Source organism: Oenanthe melanoleuca, chromosome 14 (genome assembly GCF_029582105.1).
Source record: "Oenanthe melanoleuca isolate GR-GAL-2019-014 chromosome 14, OMel1.0, whole genome shotgun sequence".
Classification (NCBI taxonomy): domain Eukaryota; kingdom Metazoa; phylum Chordata; class Aves; order Passeriformes; family Muscicapidae; genus Oenanthe; species Oenanthe melanoleuca.
This window is the reverse complement of record NC_079348.1, coordinates 3784306-3805376: the sequence shown is the minus strand read 5'-3', so window position 1 is coordinate 3805376 and position 21071 is coordinate 3784306. Positions and strand designations below refer to the sequence as shown.

The 21071-nt window shown below is 47.5% G+C and overlaps 1 protein-coding gene across 1 annotated transcript in view; it reads left to right on the top strand.

The window, feature by feature from the left end:
* Window positions 1-21071, top strand: part of ADAP1 (ArfGAP with dual PH domains 1) — a 46687-nt gene continuing 25616 nt past the window's right edge. The window contains exons 1-4 of the mRNA XM_056503750.1: window positions 1-266; window positions 9716-9846; window positions 11268-11359; window positions 18821-18903. Of these exons, the coding sequence (XP_056359725.1) occupies window positions 182-266; window positions 9716-9846; window positions 11268-11359; window positions 18821-18903 (391 nt within the window). The 5' untranslated portion in view covers window positions 1-181. The remainder of the gene's footprint in view (window positions 267-9715; window positions 9847-11267; window positions 11360-18820; window positions 18904-21071) is intronic.

The following is a 21071-nucleotide window of genomic DNA, read 5'->3' as shown; positions in this document are numbered from 1 at the left end:
CAGGGCAGCACCGCCCCGGCGCGGCGCGGCGCTCCCGGCGGCCGGAGCGCGCTCGGCGTGCGCGGGGCGAGCGGGGCCGAATGGAGCCGCCCGGGCGCCGCCCGCCTCGCCAGCGCCCCCCGCCCGCGCCATGAGGCTGCCGTAGCGCTTGGACCGAGCGCAGCCCCGCCGAGCCGCCCCCATGGCGAAGGAGAGGAGCAGGAAGGCGCTGGTGGAGCTGCTCCAGCGGCCGGGGAACGCGGCGTGCGCCGACTGCGCCGCCCCGGGTAAGAAGGGCAGGGGAGGCGGGGGGCGCGGGCGGCGGCTGCACCTGCACCTGTCCGCACGGCACGGCACGGCACGGCACGGCACGGCATGGCACTGCATGGCACGGCGACGGGGCGGGGGGCTCTGCGCTCTCCGGGCGCTGTGCCCCGCCGAGGGTGTGCCCGAGCCCCCTCCCCACCGCGGGGGGATGCAGCGGGGATGCTCCGGGGCTGCTGGAGGGATGCGCTGCGCTGCCGCGGTCCCCGCGGAGCAGCCCCGGCCCAGGTTCCCCCCGTTCCCCCGGCCCGGCTCTCGGTGAGCGCTGATGTCATCCCGGCGGGTCCCCGCGGGCTGCAGCGCAGCCGGGAACCGGGAACCGGGAACGGGCGGTGCGGGCTCTGCCCTGCGCTGCGGGGGCCGCCTGTCCCCCGTGTCCCCTCGGCTGCTCCTGCCCTGTCAGTGAGCAAACACGCGGGGACAGCCGGAGGCAGCGCTGCGGACATCCTGCCCAGCAACCTTTGCCCGGCTGCCATCGATGGGTGCCTGAGCTGCGCAGGGAGCGGGGCTGGAATGGCTGTAGACGTCTTCGTGTGCGGAGGAGAGAAAAATCTGGGCTGGGAATGTCTTCTTTGCCTTTTGGATGGTGAATTTTTGAGGTCGGGCCGTGATGCTGTTGCTGAGCAGAGTCTGCGTGGGGTGGTGGGATCTGTCTTTGAGAACAATCTGAGAAAAATTGCAGAGCAAGTAACTTTCTTATTTTTAAAAAGAAAAAAACATATCACCATACAGAAAAACCTCAATTTGTATTAGCTTGAGCAGGATGGCTCTGAGGAGGTATAGAAGGGATGTCCTTCTCAGCCTCTGTCATTCTATAGGTTAAAAAAAACCCAGCACTTCAGCTGAGCCCTATTTTCCCAGCTATTGATTTGTTTAGGATGTCAAGATCTATTGGATACCGCTATCCAGCTCGTACCATTCCCAGTGGTTTTATACCCTAATCTGCATGCCAGGACGCTGCAGTTCACTTTCAGATGCATTGTGTCCTCCGGTACCCAGCTGGAAAGGACAAAGAACTTTGGGCACAGCGTGAACGGCTTTGCAGCGCCGCGCTGCTCTGCCTGCTCCCACCCATCTGCTGCTCGGTCTGACGGTACCAGCCCACCTCGGAGGTGCCTTGCCGAGCACAGCTTGGCCTCCCCGAGTAGGTGTCTACCTAAATTGTTCCTTCCTGGAGAAAACTTTACAAACCTGGGCCATTGAGACCCGCAGGGTGATTCTCCCTCACCCTGTGGGTATGGAACATAAAGCCCGCAGGCAAACTGGGAAGTTTCTCAGCATCACCAGGGTGGAGATGGAGCTGTAGGTCAATAAAATAGCTCATATCAGGATAAGAAGGTTGTTGTTAAAAGCACCAAAAGGGCCTGTTAAACAACAAAACCATACTTTGGTTTTGGTGACATTTGCATACAGAGCTGTCTTAGTGAATCTGAAAGTCAGAGAGGAGAATTTGGGCCAGTGTCTTTTGTAAGTCAATATGTGCTATATTAATATCATTCAGCCTCTTCTGAACTCTCATGGCATTACTTCCTTAGGACCACCTCCCTGTTCATCAACCCAATTTCTTTAGTGACTTTGCTTCAGTTTCTTTGGCAAATGAGAGCTATTCATGGTGCTGTAATGTGCTCGTGTGCCTGCAAGTGACAATAAACTTGAGATGCCCTGGGCTACTTAAGATAATAACTTGTGTCTATAGGTAGTATAGAAAATATCCAGCCTGAATTCAGTTATTCCTCCTGGGCAGGTGTGGCAGGCCAGCTCTTTCTGGGGATGAGGTAATGGAGGAGAGGCAGGATAAGTATCCAGAGAGCCTCCAGAAAGGAGTGCAAGGATGTTCTTTCTGAGAAGTGGGATCCACAGAAAGATAAAGGGGACAGCTGGAACCAGGTGGGCAGCTGACCCTGGAAAAGTACCAAGGAAAATGAAGTGAGAAGGAAACAAGAGGGAGAGTGGGGAATGAACAGAAGATGAGGGAGGCAGGGCAGACTTGTGCTTTCCCACATCTGAGTATCACCATAGGGCTGGTCTGGTACAGCTGGGGGACACCAAAGACAGGATTTGTTATTGCTGTTTCTCAGGTGGGTGCCTTTCCCTGAAATATCCTGTTAGTACAGGATCCAGGATAAGAGGTAGCCAGCCATTCAGCTCAGGGATGCTCATAACAAATAGGTTGGGTTGGAAGTAGTAATGGGAAAATTCTCTGTTAGTCACTTTAATTTGTGTATTTGGGTTTTCTTTTTCTTTGGGAAATATTTGTTTGAGAAGTCAGCAAGTCAGTGAAAGTTTGTTTGTTTTTTTCCTTCCCTCCTGTCAAAAAGGGTTATTTTCTTTTGTTGCTGCTTTGGCATTTGGGAGATGCTCAGTAGCAGAGCCCTGAAGCCACAGCTTGTCCCAGGTATTCTGTGTTCTGTCACAAACCCCTGGTGCAAGGAGCTCTCAGCTTGGCATCGCTGGGCTGAGCTGAGACCGTGCAAAAGTCAAAGCTGGGGACAGGCCTGGGGCATCAGGGGAGGTTTTTCCTCCAGGGGTGGGTAAAGAACTTCATCCCCTGCAGGGTGATCCCATCCCATCTCATGGGCACAACCTGCTGCTTGCCTGGGGCTGGGTCTGAATTTGCCACTTAATCATGGCTGAGGATGGTGGAGGTGGCCAGCCCTGTAAGGCTGCCCTGCTCAAGGTGTGTTTCCCTGGTCTGTGCTCAGGTTTGGAGGGATGTCTCAGGTGGAGAGAACTTACAGGGGCCTTGGCCATCACAGCTGGGAATCAGAAAGGATACTAAAGTAGAAAATGAAAATCAGAGTGTAAAATAACTGAGAGATTACATTTTTTCACTTGCAGGTTTTGTTTGTAATTTTTTATTTTTTTTTTTAGGTTTCTAGTTAGGTTTTTATTAATTGCATTTTTGTAAAACCTTAAATTGCAAAGAAGGGTTTTGAATAAAAGATATTTCAGTTGAAAAAAGTGTCATTGATTTGTAATTCATAATGAGACTGCCCTGGTTACATCTTCAGGACTGAATTCTTGGGTAGGAGCCACTAATAAAGTTATTAGATGGAGCTTTGGGTCCTCTGTCATTAGACACTCCTGTGTCCTGGGTGTTTTTGGGGGTTTAAATCTGTGCTTTCTCAGTGAAGACAGCATGGTAAATGCAGTCTTAAGCACAAACTGAGCAATGTTACTGAACTGCTGGTGTGTAATGGCTCTCTGTGCATTTGAATAATCTTTTTTTCTTCAAGACTAATGTGGCAGTTCAGCCTTTTTTTTTTCCTAAATGATTCTTTGTCTCAGGCAATCTTTCCTCACATCATAAGACGGATGGTTATCTCAGGGCATAACAAGACCTTGAGTATTTCTCTCTTTATTTTTCTATGACTTAGGCTCGTGTTTCCATGGAGTGAGAATTATTTTACATTGTAGGAGGACAGAGAGGCTCTGAAGACAGAAATGGAAATCCCATCAAAGCAATCCTGCAGTTTAAACCCTCCAGCAGCAGTTTACATGGCTTGTTATCATTTTATCTTTCTTATTTGGGATGGATTATTGGGACGTGGATCCTGGCTAACATTGGCCTGTGTGCCTGAGGCCCAGAGGGGGTAAAGGATGGAGGGGGAGCAGAAGGCTGGTGCTGGAGGGGAGTCTGGAATTGGAGCTTTGTGCTGCAGAGTGTTCTGTGTACCAGCACATCTGACAGCCTCAGGGTGGCTGAGGTGGTTATAAACACCTTTTCCTTCTCAGTTCCACAGCAGGTGAGGCTTTTCCATTCCCTGGATGTCACCAAGTGAGGGTGGTGGTTAGAGGGAAACACCTGAGCTCTGGGATTGCTTGATTTGCTCAGGGTTAAGATCAACCATTCACTGATTTATCTCAGCCCTCTCCTTCCTCCCTCCTAAAATCCCAGATGAGGAAGGTGGTGGAGCCCTCGGGTCCTGCCAGCTGCTGCCACCTGCAGCCCCTCTGCCATCCCCTTGGGAGGATGGGCTCACAGCTCTTCCCTGCCTTGCCCCCACTGCCTCCCACTGGAGAGCTGTTCCAGAGCTCTGCTGCTCTAATGGTGTGATATGGGATTTTCATCCTCCAGCTCCAAGGGGAAACTTGTTCCCTCACCTTGTCCTTGCACTTAAATACTGAGTTTTTTTCCTTTTTTTTTTTTTTTTTTTTTTTTTTTTTGTGTGTGTGTCTCTGGGAATTGGCCAGCTCTTCTCCCTGGGTGTAAGCAGAGGAAAAAAAAAATAAAAAAAATCCCATAGCAGTTATGTTTAGGTCAGTGCCAATTTCTGCAGGAAAAAGGGCTTTTTGAGACAAAGGAGGTTTAATGTGATGGTGATTTTTGTCCAGTCCTGGTGCCTGGGCTGCAGCTCAGTCGTGGGCTGTGGGACCTGCCAGCTGAATTAAAAGACCTTGGCAAGTTTAGTGCCTTCACTGAAAAATTTTCCTACTTAGAGAGGAGTGTTGGTAGGAGGTGGTTTGACTTCAGTGTTAACTCTTTAATTGTTATTTTTCAACATGCATGACCAGGGTCTGTTTATCAGCCTCCTAATCCTTCCCCAGAGCAAATAGCTACAGAACTTTGGTGCTGAGCACGAGATTCTCTGTCTTGGGCATGGAAAAATCAGCAGCAAGCAGGAAAGGCTTTGTGCTCATGTGGATCACACTAAAATTTAGTTTAAGCAAAAGGTGGAGCAGGAGCATCCAAATTTTGGGACTCTGAGTTCTTGCTCTTGTCTACTTTGAGCCTGTTGCTGCTCTGCTTCATGGGATTTTACTTGGATTGATGGCACCTGGGGATTTTCAAACTGGAACTCCATGTTTATATCCTGGATACAGCAAATATTGATTATTCATTTTAAAAAAATCCATTATCATCCAGCTTCCAATCTCTTTGGTTTTTATAAGTTGGCCTGGGTCTTATGTTGGTTTTATTTCCATAATATTTTCTGTGTCTAGCCTTCATTTTTTTCTTTTTTCTTAGTTCAGGACTGCTGGGTTCAAGATGCATTCATGGTTCACTGTGCTGGGTTTTCCTGAGGCTTGTGGTGGTGAAAAGGGCTGGGTGAAGAAGTTAATTTCTGAATTTAGCTGTGTTGCCCAAGTGTTTTAGTTTTGTTTTGGGTGCTTCTCTAATCTCTGCCTTTGCTTTCAGATGAATGAGATGGGAAAACAGTGCCCTTCTCCTTTAGTTTAGCTTTTTTTGTTCCTTTGATTTTTAAAATGAAGCTGACTCATGTCTTTATTTTGAAAGGTATTATAATCTGTTTATAGGTTACCAGGAATCTCTACCACATTGGGCAGTGAGAGCTTTTTAGAGCTGGAATTGGTCATCCAGGATAAGAGTCTTTCTGCACTTACAGCAGTGTGTTTGGTTTAATGTTCCCATTGTTCCTCATTCATTTTTATTCCTTTTGGCTTGAAATAATGGAATAAAGTAATTTGTGTGGAAATCAGGCATGCTGGAGAGTTTTCATTAGGCTTCACTGCTGTTTGCTCAAAATTCTAGAGGCTTAGGGAAAAAAATCATCTTTTTTGAGCAATGCCCAAAAAGCCCAGATTATGACATATTGCCATTTCAGTGCACTTCTTTGGCAATGCCCAGACAGAATAATAAAATTATTGAGCTCTCAGAAGTGTCCAGCAGCAAGGTGGACTTCACCTATCTATGGAGACCTCAGCTTGCCAGCCATGCAGCCTGGGGTCACTGAACTAATGGTGCTGCCCCAAAATTCACTGTTTCGTGTGAAGACACAAAATTTTATTTTTGTGTTTGATAAGATGTTTTCTTATCTCTGGTGCAGTCGCTTGAAGGGTTGGAGTCTGTGATAATCCAAGGCTGGGGATCACTGGCGTGTCCCTGAGCTGAGAATTTGTGTGGAAAGCAGAAGGAGAGGGGGACCCTGATGTGCTTGGGGAGCCCCAAACCCCTGAAAAGGCTTTGGAGGAGCATTTTGCAGCCCTGGATGGCAGTGCTGGGGTCTGTCACCACTCCCTGCAGAGACTGGGGGTGTGATGGGCTCCTTGCTGGGTTTCTTCAGAAATGGTGTCACGAGTGCAGGGCTGGGGAGAAGGGGAAGCAGCGTTGGCAGAGCCCTCCAGAAGCTGGAGCTGGGGAGTTCTCCACCCCCTGCTTCCTGTGCACAGGCAGAGCTGTGACACGGGGAGGTCACAGGGCAGCACATGGCCCTGTGATCCTATGGTTTGTTCAGATGATGCTGAGAAATTCCTTTTGGCTTTCTGCTAAAGCCTGGGAAAGGTTTGGGCTGTTAAATGTCCTCAGCCAGGAGAGCAAGAGCCATGAGAAATCCCAAATTATGGTAACAGTGACATTTGAGAGAGACTTGTTCTGGCAGATCAGTTTGTTCTGGGAGTTTTCACTACCCAGGAGTTTTTTGGATGGGGCTAAGTCAGTACCTGAGGCCTTTGAACTCTCCTCCTGCCTTTCCTTTGGGACTAAACCCAGTTGCCAGATGTGGGTGGTTTTGGGCTGTGACAGGAGAGCAGCTGAGCATCCCCAGTTCTTCACCCACCCTTGCCACAAAAAACATATTTGTAAAACCAGAAAAACAGCGAGGAGGAAGTGCTGTTAATACCTGGCAGAGATGGGAATGGTGGGGTCAGGTCTGGCAGGGCATCTCTGCCATGGAGCTCCTTGGTGTGAGGGGAATGCTTTAAAGCCCAGGTGTGACTGAAACCTGTTGCTTGAGGTGCTGTTTGCCCATGCCAAGAGACAGCTTGGATGTGAGCTGACTTGGTGGCCACTGGAGCTGGAATCTCCTCCAGGATCTTCTTGCAGGATGTTCCTCCAGCAGGGTGTGTCCCCTCCAGGCTGGAGGAAGGTGTGCAGGCTCCTGTCCTGGCACACACAGCAGTGCAGCCAGGGGAGGGGTTACTCCTGGGGAGGACTTTGGAAGCCTGACTCCACAAAGCTGCAGACAGCTTGAAGAATTCCACCTGCATGCCTAAGATAAATCTGGTAACACTGGAGAGGCATTAGGACTGCCAATAAAACATGTTTTATTGGCCAGTGCATGCTTTGAAACCTATTTCCCTGGGCTGGGCAGTGCCTTAATCAGTTCTCATTACTCTGGGAGGGATTGAAGCTCAGTTTTCCTGGAGTGGCTGTGCTGAGCCCAGGGACCCAACTCCAAACTTTGCTGCCACAACTCTGTCCTCTCACCCTTCTACATTCCATGTATCTGATCCTCTGCATGAAGGTCAGTGATGGCTGTTTGAACACAGCACCCTGGTGCTTTCACCTTGCCTGACTTGCACCCTTTGTGCTGAACCTGGGGATGTTTTTGTGGCAGCAAGTTTGGAGGGCCCCAGACTTTGATTACAAACGTGTTTGGATATGGGAGAGGACAACGTGAAAGTGCCTGAGCATGCAAAACTCTTGATTTTTGCTGCCAACCTACAGCCCAATAAGTGGCCACAGTCTCTAGGTTGGAATGAGTGGGGTGCATGATGTGGGATGGGGTGAAGCTGATCACACAGTGCTTGTGGAAGGAGCAGGGTGGGCAGCACCAGACACTGAGATCAACCTGACTGGTTTTATACCTGCCAGGCTTCAGTTGCAGTCACTGGGGTCTCAGATGAGGATAGGAGACTACATGAAAAAGGAAAAAACCCACCTTTGTTCTGCTGGTGGCTGATGGGGCTGGTGTCAGCTTGGGAATTTGCTCCCCTCTCCCATGTGGGCACTCAGCTGTGTCTGAGAATCCTCACTTAGTGCTGGGGTTTACATCTGAGCACAGCCACCTCTGCAGAGCTGAGCTGGTTCCCTGGGTGTGCTGGGTGAGGCTGGTGGCAGCCCTTGGCTACCCCTCAGGAGCTGAGCTGCCCCATGCCAGTCATACCCCCTGCCCTGACACAAACACAGCATTAAATATGGACAAGGAGGAGACAGCACATTCCCTTGCCTTTAATAAATAATTGCTGTGCTGTGGGGAGCGAGGTTTCAGTGTAATTACAGTGGGGGAGCAAACAGATGATGGGAAGGGAGCATCCTTGCCCCTGGCAGCCTGGTGCCATGGCTTGGCCTGGGTTTGGGAGGATGGAGCATTCAGTGTCTGACCTGCAGTGGAACTCCTTCAGCTGGGGCACAGCTGGCTCTGCAGGCACTGACATTTGCCTTGCAGTTCAAACAAAGATCCCTGTATTGGCTTTGCTGGCAGTGCCAGGGACACTGCTGGCCGTGTCCTGCCCCTGGCCCCTGCCCTCCTCCAGCCCCTCTGCCTCCCTGCTTCGGGCTGTGCCTCTCCCAGGGAGGAATTTGGAGGCAAGGGACTCGTGTTTACAGTGCTTTGTGTGAGATGTCAGCCCGGGGCTCAGAGAAAGTACAGAGCTACACTGGCAGCATTTTTCCATGGGAAATGGAAAGGGCTGGAAACCTCCTGGCGTGGAGGGCTGGGCTGCTGGAGCTGCAGCTGTGGGGGGAAAGGCTCTGTGTGGAGCCTGTAATAAATGAATAAAAAGAGAGAGTGCAGTGACTTCCCTGAGCTGATGTAGTTTCTGTTCCATGCAGTGTTTGGGTGGAATTTCCTCCTGAAAGAGGGATATTCCCCTCTTCATGTGAGCATGGAGTGAGTTATGGAGATCTTGGAGTTGTCTGCATGTTGGGGTTTGGGGAATAACAGCTGCATTGGGGATTGCAGATCTGTTAATTGTTAGTTTAATTCTTATTCTTATCAATATAAACATTTATTTTCCTTGTATATTTCTCTGATGCCTTTAGAATCAGGCACATCAGACCTGGTCACTCCTAAACTCCTCTGCCCTGCCCTGTCTCTACCTCCTGCTGCCCTGAATCCAAAAAGATCAATCAAGTGAATTACCAAAATATGAGTATTGGTCTAATACCCCAATACTCAGCTGGGATGGACAAAAGACTCTCTAACAATTTAAGGTTACAAAGTGTGTGTTTATTCAGCGTGAGGTAATCCTCTAATGCACACTGCCAAATCACAGGTGATCACAGAGTCTGTTTATTAGCAAAGGACTCAAACAAATACATATTCATAATAACAGCCCCTCCCATCCCCTGCTTCCTATGGTAATTAGCTTGAATGGCTATTAAGCATTGACTGACTTCTTAAATTAAGTCTGGGGTCGTTTTCATGGGGAGGGGTCTTAAAAGGAGGAAGTAAGGGGAGTCTTCCTCACCCTAAACTCTTGACCTTTTCTATCACTGACAATACAAATGATTTCTGGGGATAGTCCAGTTTTCCAAAGAATGTGTTTCTGGTTGCACTGTCCTTGTTCCTTTGGGTCTGCTCACTAGTTTCTTTTCCCATTGTAAGCACAGCTGAGCAAACATGAAATGACAGACAGTCAATTATTTAAATTTCAGACAACTACTCCCTTCTAACTTTTACTTGTTCATTTCACGAGCGCAACTCCCTCTTTCCCTCCTGGCTTGCAGACCCGGACTGGGCATCCCACAGCCTGGGGATCTTCATCTGCCTGAGCTGCTCGGGCATCCACCGCGGCATCCCGCAGGTCAGCAGGGTGAAGTCCGTGCGCCTGGACGACTGGGACGATGCCCAGGTGGAGGTACGTGCCCTGGGCTGGGGGCTCCTCCCCTGCCTAGGGGTGCCACAGTAAATGGGATTGCAGGAAGCAATCGCGTTTGATTGATAATCAGTGTGGGAATAAGGGCTGGTTGAAATAGAGCACCCATCTCGTGGAGAGTTTGTGACGGTGCCACCCACCCCTGTAAAAACATCACTGAACACCATGGAGAAATTGCTGATTTTTAATTAATTTTCTTCTCTTGTTTCTTACAATATCTCCAGTCTAGACCAAACCCCTGCCCAGCTCAGCTATTTCTGGCTTTGTTCCTCTTAAAAACCAAACCCTCACAATATAAATTCTCTCTGTTTACGCCCCACACCTGCCTGGGTTTGTGTGGTGCTGCTAAAGGCACTCAGGAAACCTTTCTGCTTTCACTGCTGCTGTCTTCAAAGGCATGAACAGCTCTACCAGTCATTGAATTCTGTCTTCTATGTGTGGAGTTGAGCTTTTTCTGAAAGCTGCACCTCATCATTGTGTGTTTGATGAGAATAGGCCTTAGTGCTGCATGGGTATTTCCTTCCCTGATATTTTTGGGGGAATAGGTTGAATAGGTAAATGTGAGAAACTCAAAATCATGACAGTAATACAAAAAAAAAAAAAGCTTAGCTGCTTGTTATGTTTGTATGCTTGGCATTTGACACAAAACAAAATGTATTTAGCATGGCTGCCTGGAAAAGAATGGGGTTTTTAAAAAGTGAATTTCAATAAATAAAATATATAAGGAATAAGGAAATAAGTAGTTTTCTTTGCTGAGTTCTCAGCTGGCCATTTGTGTGTCAGAAGAAGAGGAGAGCTGTCAGGGGAGATAGAAACATTATATATTTATTTATTGGAAAGGAGGGCTGTCAAGGCAGGGAGAACTTTTACATATTTGTTTGTTTGTTTATTTGTCTATCACTTCAAGCTCCTTCCTGAGGTAGCTGCAATGACTTTGCAGAAACAAAAATCATTCTTTTGGCACAAGTGATGTGATCTGAAGCACAGGATGTGTTGTCAGAGGCTGTCACCCTGCTGGAGCTGTAACACATGGACTCTAAAAAGCCACTGTGAGGTTTTGCCCTCTGGTTACTAATCCCCATGTGGGATTCCAGCTGATTCCCATGCCTGTGCTGCCTCCTGCTCCTGCAGGTGGGACTGGGACATGTCCTCAGCACCATTTTAAGCTGTAGGATCCCTATCAATAATAATAAATATTTATTTCTGTGCCCTGGTTTGCAGGCACAGTTTTTACAGCAACCTTTCTGTGCACAGTCCTGGGCAAACCTCTCAGTAAGAGGACAGGTCCCCCATCCCAATATTTTTATTGCTCTGTAGAATAAAAAGAGAATAAAGGAAAAGAGAATAAAGGAAAATATTATTAATATTTTTTAAATTATTTCTGTTTTTTTCTCTTTTTACAGTTTATGGCCTCGAATGGAAACAATGTAGCAAAAGCAAAATATGAATCTAAAATGCCACCATTTTATTATAAACCAACATATCTTGACTGCCAGTAAGTAAATACCTCTTCTGGTAAACAGCATTTATTTGTGCAGCTGCAGCCTCTGTAATACTTTAGTTTTAGCATAATACTTTTGTTTTTTCTAGCCACAATGGAGGTTTCATTTATAAAAGTTCTGAAAACGTTTTTCCTTCTGCATGCATATGGTAGAATTTATGCTAGGCCTGGGATATTATTTAATAAGAACAGTTGAGATGATGCAGGGGTGTCAATAGTTTGTCTGTTCTCCAGACTCTTCCAAGTTTCTAAAGCTACAAGAATGCCAATTTCTACACATTGGTTTCCTCTGTCTTTTCAAATCCCCTTTCTGCATCAAAGCAGAACTTGCTAATCTGCTGTGTGAGATGCTGGGTTATTTGTAATGCAAAAATACTGGGGGGTTTTGTTGGTTTGTTTTGTTTTGTTTTTTTACCTAGATGACAAATAATCTCCTCTGTGAAGGCAGCTAAAGGTGTCTCCCTTTAGGAAACCTCCCCAGTAAGCTGGGGTGGACTTTGTGGAGCAAGAAGCTGAGCAGCCAGAACATTCTGTACCATCCAGGGTGCAAGGGGATGAACTGAATTTGGCTTTTAGGGTCCTGCCATGTGCCAAGGTGTTTTTTATTTTTGTGTGAGTGGAGCTGCCTGGCCTGACAGGAAAAGAGCATGCATTTATGTTCTGAGCTCCAGAACAGTTTGGCTGTGCCATTTTGAGACTTGTATGTGTTTGTCATGTTGGGCTTGGAGAAGCAAGATTGGTGGGGGAAACACAGTTCTAGGGGGATTTTGATTTTGTTTACTCCTAAGCCTCAGTTAAGGGGATTGAAAGGAGTTTTTGTTGTTGTTTCTTTTTGGTTATTTACTGATTCATTGGGAGGATGAGGCAAGGAGCAGCTGGAAGACCAATTTCTGACCCTTTTCTGGCCCCAGTTTGTGCCTGTTCTGCACTGGGACAGTTTCCAGCCTGCCTGGCCTGATCTCTGTGCTCAGCCTGGGGCTCTGCTCCTGGAGGGGCTCTCTGGAGCAGCACTGCTGGGTCCCTGCCATAGCAGCAGGATGCACTGGGATGGATGTGCCCTCTCCCAGGAGCAGACAATCCCCTGACACTGCTGCAGGATCAGCAGCTGTGGGCACATTACACCCTGGGAGGGTCTCAAGGATGCTGTGCCAGGTTGTATTTTTCTTTCTCTGGTTCAGGGCTCTCTGTGCCTCTCCACAGATGCTAAACAAGTGCAGGGGAGTGCTGCTTTTTCCAGGAATGTATATTTAGCTTTTCCCCGCCTCGCTGCAGTCCAGTCACTGCCACAGCATCAGCTGTTCCCAGCTCACAGCTCTGGAAGCATTGCCATGGGTGACACTCCTTCCAGCAATGATTCCAGCCACGTTCTGCAGCATTGAGAGGTTTGGGTGCTTCTGATTCCAACAGCTGCAGTGCCTGGGCAGCTGTCTGTTCATTTGAAGCTTCTTAATTTTATAATGCTGTTTCTGGAATCCCTCTGCTTTGGTTGCATGAAGAATTGTGAAGTTCAGGGCAAGGAGGAAGAAGTGCTGCAATGCCAGCTTGTCCTTTTTTCTTCTTGCCTACAGTGTTGTGATTGGCTCTTTGGGAAATGTGTGGTGTTTGCCTGCTGCATTTGGCTTCTGAAGGATGCAGAAGCCAAATGCAGGAGGCAAACACACAAATTTCCCAAAGAGCCTTCTGGTTCTGCATGATACTTGGCAAAGGTTGGGGAAGTTGGAGGGATGCTCTGGAATTGCCCAGGGAAAGTTTACCACCTGTTCATAGACAAAAATACTACCAGACAAGAAAAAAAAAAAATCCCCTTCTGTCCTTTCCTCTCACCTTCTCTGTCTGCCAGCACTGACCCATGCCCCAGGGACAGTGACCAGAGCAGCCAGCTCCTGGGGAGGCCCTAACAGTGAAAGGAGTCCCAGGCTCTGGGATGTTCCTACACCACTGCCATGTTGGCCCAAAGGGCTTTGGGTGTGGGATTTAAACCACAAAACCTCTCTGGATGGCCCAGCTTGGTACACCACAGCAGCAGAGGGAGAGCTGTGAAACAGATTTTTCTGGGGTAGGTACATTGCAAGCACATGGCCAAATTTTGAGCCACCACTCAGCAGCAGGTACTCACTCTTGAAAAGGAAGAAGGCTTTGTTCAGTCTTTCCTTGGCTGAAAACTGGTAGAAGAAAGTGAGATAATCCCTTACTGGGCTGTTGCAGAACTGGAAGTACATCCCTGTCCCTGCCCAATGCTTCCCATCATTTTCTGTGGCTTGGAATTGCAAATGAGCTGCAGTGCTTTGCTCTGCTCCTCTCTCCATGCTTGGATAAGTGGGAGCTACATCTGCTCCTCATGCAGAGCAGTTCAAGGCACTGACTGTCAGCACAGAAAAATGGGGCAGAATGAGATGGCAAGAGCTGTGCTGGGTGCTTGCATGTGGAACAAGGTGAGACATCAGTCAGAAAAGGTGCACATCTTGAGGAGTCATCCATGTACTCACCTGAAGAACAACAGTTATTAGCTGAAGTGGCTTTTTGTATTGATTAAGATGTGCAGAGGGAAAACTGCCAGGTAGATCTCTGGAATTTTTTTTTTAATCATTTGAAGTTTGGTACATTGGGTAGAGGAGCTGCCAAGCCCATCACCTCAGTCTGGTGAGCTCAGCATGGCCCCTCCTCTCCCAGGCAGTCAGGGGTGCAAACTTCCCACCACTTCCTCTGTCACCTCCTTCTCCCAGTGCTTTTTAGATAATAAAAACTTCATAGATATAAAAGCTTTATTACATAATGTCCAGAGGGATACAATTAAGTTTTGCTCAGGCTCCTAGTTATTAATAAGCATTTTCAGATTTTACATTCACAGCTTTCAGAAGTCCCTCATGTCTTGGGTGTAAAGTTTGAGGTGCTCAAGTGTTGGAGTGGCTGCTCATCAGTTCAGTCCCAAGTGGTGGCTCAAATTGGGCAGTCAGCCTCAGGAATTCTTTGAGTCACCCAAAAAAATCTGCCCAGATCTGCTGAGATCTGCCCAGTCCTTCAATCCTGACCAGCCACGAGGTTTTCTCCTACTGTTTTATCTTTCTCTTCTGTTTTCTCTTTGCTGTTGGCTTGTAAACCTGCTAATTCATATTGATTCCTTTAATTTCCAAAGGAAACTGCTACAAGGTTAAGGTAGCACTGACAGAGGCTGTTTCCTACATGTTTTTAATTGGTGTTTAACCATTCTGAAAAACAGTATTGGGATGAACTAGCATGTAAAGCAATCAAACAAAAAAAGGCACCAGTTAGCATTTTAATTGAGAATGCTGTGATTTTTGCAAACTCAGAATCAGTTTTAACTTCTCCAAATCCATAATGCAAGGGTTTTATGCCCTGAGAGCCAAACCCCTGTCTTTTTGCTCTCCTCTGGCAGCCTGCTGTTCTTGGTAGGGGGATGGCACATCAATCCTCAGGCTCTGCAAGCTGAGGTGATGCACAGAGAGCCTGAAGAAGCCCCCCAGCTGTCTCATGCCTCCACAAAGCTGTTTAAAAGCAAGTCCTCACAGCAAGAGCTCACTAGATAGGAAAAGAGTGTGAAGCTAGAGAGGCTTTTAGTCTGTGCTGCAGTGGCTCTCCTTGCAGTCTGAGCAAAGAATTTGGGCTCAGACTTAAAATTTCATTAAGGCAGCTGTTTGACAGAAACCTGGCATAGCTGCATCCACCAAGCTGCCTGTGGAAAGCATGTTGGCTTTTGCTGGAAAAACCTGTGACAAATTCCAGAAGCTACAAATTTGGCTTCTGGAAATGGTGTTTCTGGGTGACATTAATTTCTTTTGTCTTTCTTGGACTCGGTGGTGCCTCACAAGGATGCAGTTAGGCAGTGGTAGTGTGTGGTGTTTGATGTCTTTTGGGCCACTTTCACCTCTGGCTGGGGTTTTGTGTCTCCAGAAAAGCCACAGTGGCCGTGCAGCATCTGTGGGTGTGCTCTGGAGTGCACCAGGCAGCCCAGCTGAGAGAAAATAAACTGGAGCCTCTGAGTTTGGCTGGCCAGCACCTCCTCCACACAGCACACTGAAGCCATGCAGCCACAGTTTGATATTAAGCTGCTTGAGCAGCTTTTCCTGTGGTGCTTTTTGCTGTGAGCTTTGAGTAGGTGGGACATGTAAAACTGTTCCAGTGGCTGTTCTGGAACCTTCCTGGCTGGCCCCTGGGCAGAGCCCTTGTTTTTGTGTGGGTGGGCAGGAAAGCAAACAAGTGCCTCCAGTGTTTGGCAGTGCTTTGTCAGGACCTGCTGCCTCCTCAGTGAAGCTCAGCCCTTTCCCATTTGGGGGATGGATTTTCCCTTATTCTGTTGGAAATGTGCATTTCCTTAATGTTTTGTTTTCTGAGGTGGGGTTTTATGATTTGCCTTTAGGATTTTGATGAGTACAAGCCCATATCTGTTCTAATTGCCAAAAAATGCCATTTTCCCTGTAACCAGCAGCCTGACAGACTTTAGGTGGGCTGTTGAAGCTTTTGGAGATGATCCTGAAAGCTCTGCATCACTGCAGTTTAGGAATGATGCACTTACATTTTCCTAACAAACACAAATAATAGATTTCCTTATTTGCTACATTATCCCATCACCAGACATGCAGTAAAATATCAGGGGGCTGGTAGCTGCAGTCCTTTCTGGTCACAGAACTCCTGTTGGAGTAAAGGTGGATTTGGATGGAGGCTCCTGTGTTGGATATGTGATGTCTGCCCTGGGTTATACATGCCTGGAAAAGTACATTTCAGCTAAAACACAGCAACTAATATTTCTAAATACATATAATTAAATATACATGCATATAATTAAATAAACATACATATAAATTAAATCTGTACATGTAATTAAATTAAGATCAGGTCAATCTACTGAAAGTGGTGGCTGTTTCCATACAATCCCTGTATGGTTTGAGGGTCTTCCCTGCCCTCCAATTGCTCTCAGATCCTATGGATCCCAGGACACATTCTTGCTACTAAATGAATTTTTCAGAGCTGTGCTAGTGAAACTGGGGTTTAGCACCAGCAGCTCTCTATGGCAGGATTGCATCCAGTCCATGAGAGAGAATGGGGTCAAGTCCCTGCTAAGCTTCTGTCTTGCAGTGAAGGGAGATGGTGAACTCCTCGCTGTCCTAGTTGGGTTTTTGTTTTGGTTTCTTTTACTGGAGTTGTTCTGCTTTCTATAAATAACCCCTGGAGCAGAAGCTGCAGCTGATGGCCTTGCTCTGAGCTGTCCAAACTTCTCGTGGTGTGTCCTGGGTTTTGGGAAATTATTGCTGAAAGAGTTTGGGTTAGTGATGCTAAGGGAAGGGGAAGAATGTGAGAGCTGCCAGGAAGCTCTGGGAAGGTGGCACAGCTGGATTCCCACGTGCTCTGGGTGCTTTCATCCGAGCCATGTGTTCAGGGCAGGATGCTGAGAGGCACTGGCAGCATTTTGCAGCTTCTCAGGGTTCCCCTTTGGGCATGGTGCTCTTGCACAAGAGCTCTGCCCAGTGCTGGGGGCTGGCAGCCCTGCAGGGAAGTGTTCCCCCAGGGATGAGCCCTGCAGAGTGGCTGCTGTGGGCTCTGCACCCTGCAGCAGGAGCGGTTCCCGTGCTGCACATGAATCTTAATTTATTCTGTATTTAAAGCCCCATGCTGGAAGAGTGAATCTCAGAGCAGCTGCAGCTCCTGCTGAATCCACTGACGTCAGCTGGAGCCGAGGGTGGTGTGAATTTTCTTGCTCCCAGTTCGATCCCTAATCATCCTGTTGAAAAGGTCCGAGTTTGGCTTCAGTGATAACAAGCTGTCTGCAGCAGCTGGCCAGGAAAAATGGCAACAGGGGGGTTGTAAATTCAAGTATTTGTGGTTGTTTTATGATTAAATTCTGGTAGCATTATAGAACAGGCATCTGGGTGCCACATTTTGGGTCATCAGGCTGCTGTGTTTGTGGGTATCAGATGCAGAACAGGCATCCTGCTGCACCCCTTGGGTGCTGGATGGGTGTGAGCTCCCCATGGCAGGGGAGTTGGGTTAGATGAGCTTTAAGGTGCCTCCCAAATCTTTCTGTGATTGTACAAAGTGCACCTGAGCCTCCTGAGGAGGGGCTGCACCCCGAGCAGAGGATGGCAGCAGAAGGGAGATGGTGCTCAGAGGTCACAGCCAAACCTGGAGGGTGAAACAGCTGAAGATGAGCCATGGAAACAGGAGCAGAGGGGAGAGGCAGACTTGGTGCATTGCTTCTGTTCCAGCAGGAGCTCACAGCTGGGTTTTGGGGCAGGGAAGCAGTGGTGCTCCCCAAACCTTGGGGAGAAAGCTGGTGCCCCAACCAAGGACCTACCACAGTGGGGGGAACAAAATCTGTGTAATTATTTCCTCCTTTATTGCCAGGAAACCAATGACAGCCACAGTTCTCATTGGATAGTGTATTCCAGATTTATTGAATGTGTTTGCTTACCTGTGGATGAATTTTCATGAGCAATGTTGGTATGTTTATATTCTTTGAGCATTTCTGGGATGTGTCTGCTGGAAAGACACCATAATCAGCAAAAAAGAAAAGGTGATTAAGCATATGAGCAGTTTTCATTGGCAGAGAAGTTGATGTGTTGAAATGTGATGGTTTTACAAAACACACCCAGTGCTGGGGATCTTTTACTGTCTTCAGTGTAGGCTGCTCCAAAATGTCTGCTGTGAAGCTGGGATAACACATGCCTTTATTTCTGACTGTGATCTGCCTGCTCGGGCTATTTAGGGTTCCAGGGCAATTAAGAAATAAGTTCAGTTAAAAATGGTTTGAAGCAACTTCCAGCATATTCTAGATCAAAGTTATTTCATTGGTTCAAGCACTCATGCTGAAATAAAATAGTGGAAAAAAAAAATTATAACCTTTGGGGTATTTTTTTTTCCTTTTTGGAAGCTGAGGTCTTGGTGTATAAATCGTTGGTATCATTTCAGTATTAAAAGTAAAGGATCATTTTTGATCATATTTGCTGCCATGCATCATAGATTACTTTCATAAACTTGGCAGTATGGGCTGTGAGTTTGGAAGAGCTTGGCCAGATGGGTTTTCAGCACCTTCTGCTTCTGTGGTGATATCTTCAGGGCAATAATCTCTTTTGTATGTAGTTGGATGTTTTCATTTACTGACCCTGTTCACTGAAGAATGTGGTCAGAGGAAATTAGGTCTAAAATGGTTCACATACTGAGGGAATTTTTTACAGGGGCTGATTGGGTGGGTGGGAACAGGTCATTCTGCTAAATCTGTGCATTTTTAAAAAATAAGTTTCTAATAAAATTGGATGTACAAGGAAATGATTTATTGTTGTCCAACAGTAAGCAGAAGAAACCCTTGGTCTCCAGACTGTACAATGCAATTTTTTGGAAGACTTCTAAATCACACTTGTGCTTTGATTGAAGAATTACTGGTTCTGGCTACTTTCTTAGTGTATCTTGGAGCATGTTTCCTTTTCTCTGTATTTTTTTTTCCAGACTGCTGCGGGAGCAGTGGATCCGAGCCAAATACGAACGAAAGGAGTTCATCCACAGTGAGAAGCAGGAGCCTTACTCTGCAGGTACTGACATTCACCCTTGGCAGAGAGTGTTTTGATGTCCAGCACCTTCCATTTCCTTCCTCTGTGTTCATATGTCCTTTATGTTGATTATTGCCCACATGTTATTAAGTAGAAGTAAATGGTCTTTTGCATGAGATCCCTCCTGGCATTGCCTGTATTTGATTTGATATTGGGAATTTGGATACCTGATGGAAACAAATCAGTTACCAGGTTTCTGTTCAGCAGGAGCAAGGCAGAGCAAGCAGCACTGGGTTTGTTTCTGAGCAGGAGGTTGGAGCTGGACTGCAGATCCAGGGTGTTTGTGTCCTGGGGAGATGAAGCACACTGCTGGCTGGGGTGATGTGCATCCCCTCTCCCAGGGATCTGTCACTGTCTCTGCAGGTGGGACCTGGGCTCCCTGCAGCACAGTCAGTGTTTGTGAGACAGAGCTCATCTCAGAGCTCATTCCAGCAGGGTGGCAGGGGCCTTGCAGGGGATGGGAGGGCAGAGCAGTGGGTTGGATGATTTCCTTGCAGAAGGGCAGCATTTGAAGAGAAGACACAGAGCTCAGCTGGGTTTGTTGTGTGGCTGCACCAGCATGAAATTAGCTGGGTATTTCTTTGCTATATGTAAGTGGCATTTAATTTATTCTGCATGTTAAGTAGTTGACACCAGCTATCTGCTTGGATGACTCTGGGATAATTTTATTAGCAAAGACCATGTTACAGATTAAAGGTTAAAATACTATTTTCGTGATGCTTTTCAAGACTAATCATATGCAGGTAGCTCCAGCAGTTTGCTGTTATGAAAACCACAATTAAATTCTGATCTCATATATTCTCAATTTATGTTTTGAGCATTGCTGTGTTGTGTACATGAGGAACACAGTGTGTGGGGAGTATCCATATTCATAGAGAGTGCATTAGGCACATTTTTATTTTAGATTTTTATAAAAGTTGTCTGCTGGAGTCAGACATGCTCTATTAACAATAAATAGTTTGATTTCTTAGATAACTTTGGAATGGATCTGCCAATGTGTGTATAATACCCATCCAAGAATAATGTTTACAATTTCTACCGTGCAGCTTCTGGATATAAAAGCTGGGATTCAACCCAGTACTTGAGGAAAATGCATAATTTTAAGCACATGATGAGTCCTTTTGACTGAGAAGAGTGTGTACCTGGTTAAAGTGAAGTAGGTGCTTCAGTGTTGTGTGGGAAGAAGGGCAGCTTGTTCTGAGCTCTCTGAAAGATATTATAGGAAGAATTCAAAGGGGAGTTTATTTTAGCAGTGTATTTTGTAGGTGTTCTTCAGTAATGTGGCTGCATAATATTTAACTGCATGCTGAAGTGATAAGGTTTTCTCACCTCTCTTTGAAGTTCAAAAGCCATTAAGTAGAGAATAGAAGAGAAGAGGGTGAGCCATTTTCAGTGAGCAGTGCTCTGGGGAGGAGGGGGGGAAGAGAAGCAGGCTGCTGGGCATCCTGTGAGTGCTGTGTGAGTGATTTTAGGTGGTGAGTTGTCTTTGAGGCTGGCACAATCTCCAAAATCCAGCACAGGAGCCATGCAGGTGACCTGTGCATGTGGGGTGTCATTTGTTGATTCTTTTGGGCAGTAAGTTCTGAGGGGAGCTTTGTCCAGGTGGCTCCTCTGCTGGGGACCAGGTTGGTGTCACAGCAAAGCAAAGCTGGGGATGCACACCCCAAGCTCCCAGTGCCAGCCTTCCCCTCGTGCTGCTCCATCTCAGCCCCCAGGTGCAGCTGCCCACCTGTCCTTCATCCTTGCCAAAAACTGCTCCTGCCTCAGCCTGGCCTGCAGAGCAGCTGGTGATGCAGCTCTCAGCTCTCTCTCAGGGAGTTTGGTTTCCTGGGGTTGTGTGCTGAGAAGGGAGCCCAGGGAACCCCTGTCCTGCAGGACAGCAGCCACTGAACTCCCACAGTCATGAGGCTGTGAAAGACCCTTGAGATCACCCAGTCCAACACTAACTCAGCAGCAATGTTCCTGGGGGTGTTGGGCAGCTCCTGTGTCACTCCAGGGACACGGGGCAGTTTTGTCCTGTGCTGTCCTGGGGCTGCTCCCCCTGTGCCTGCTCCTGCCCAGCTGGGGATGGCAGAGGGTCTGGGCTGTTGCTTTTTTCCCCTTTTGACCTGAACAAACTGAGGTGCCACCAACACCAGGGTGCCCTCCTG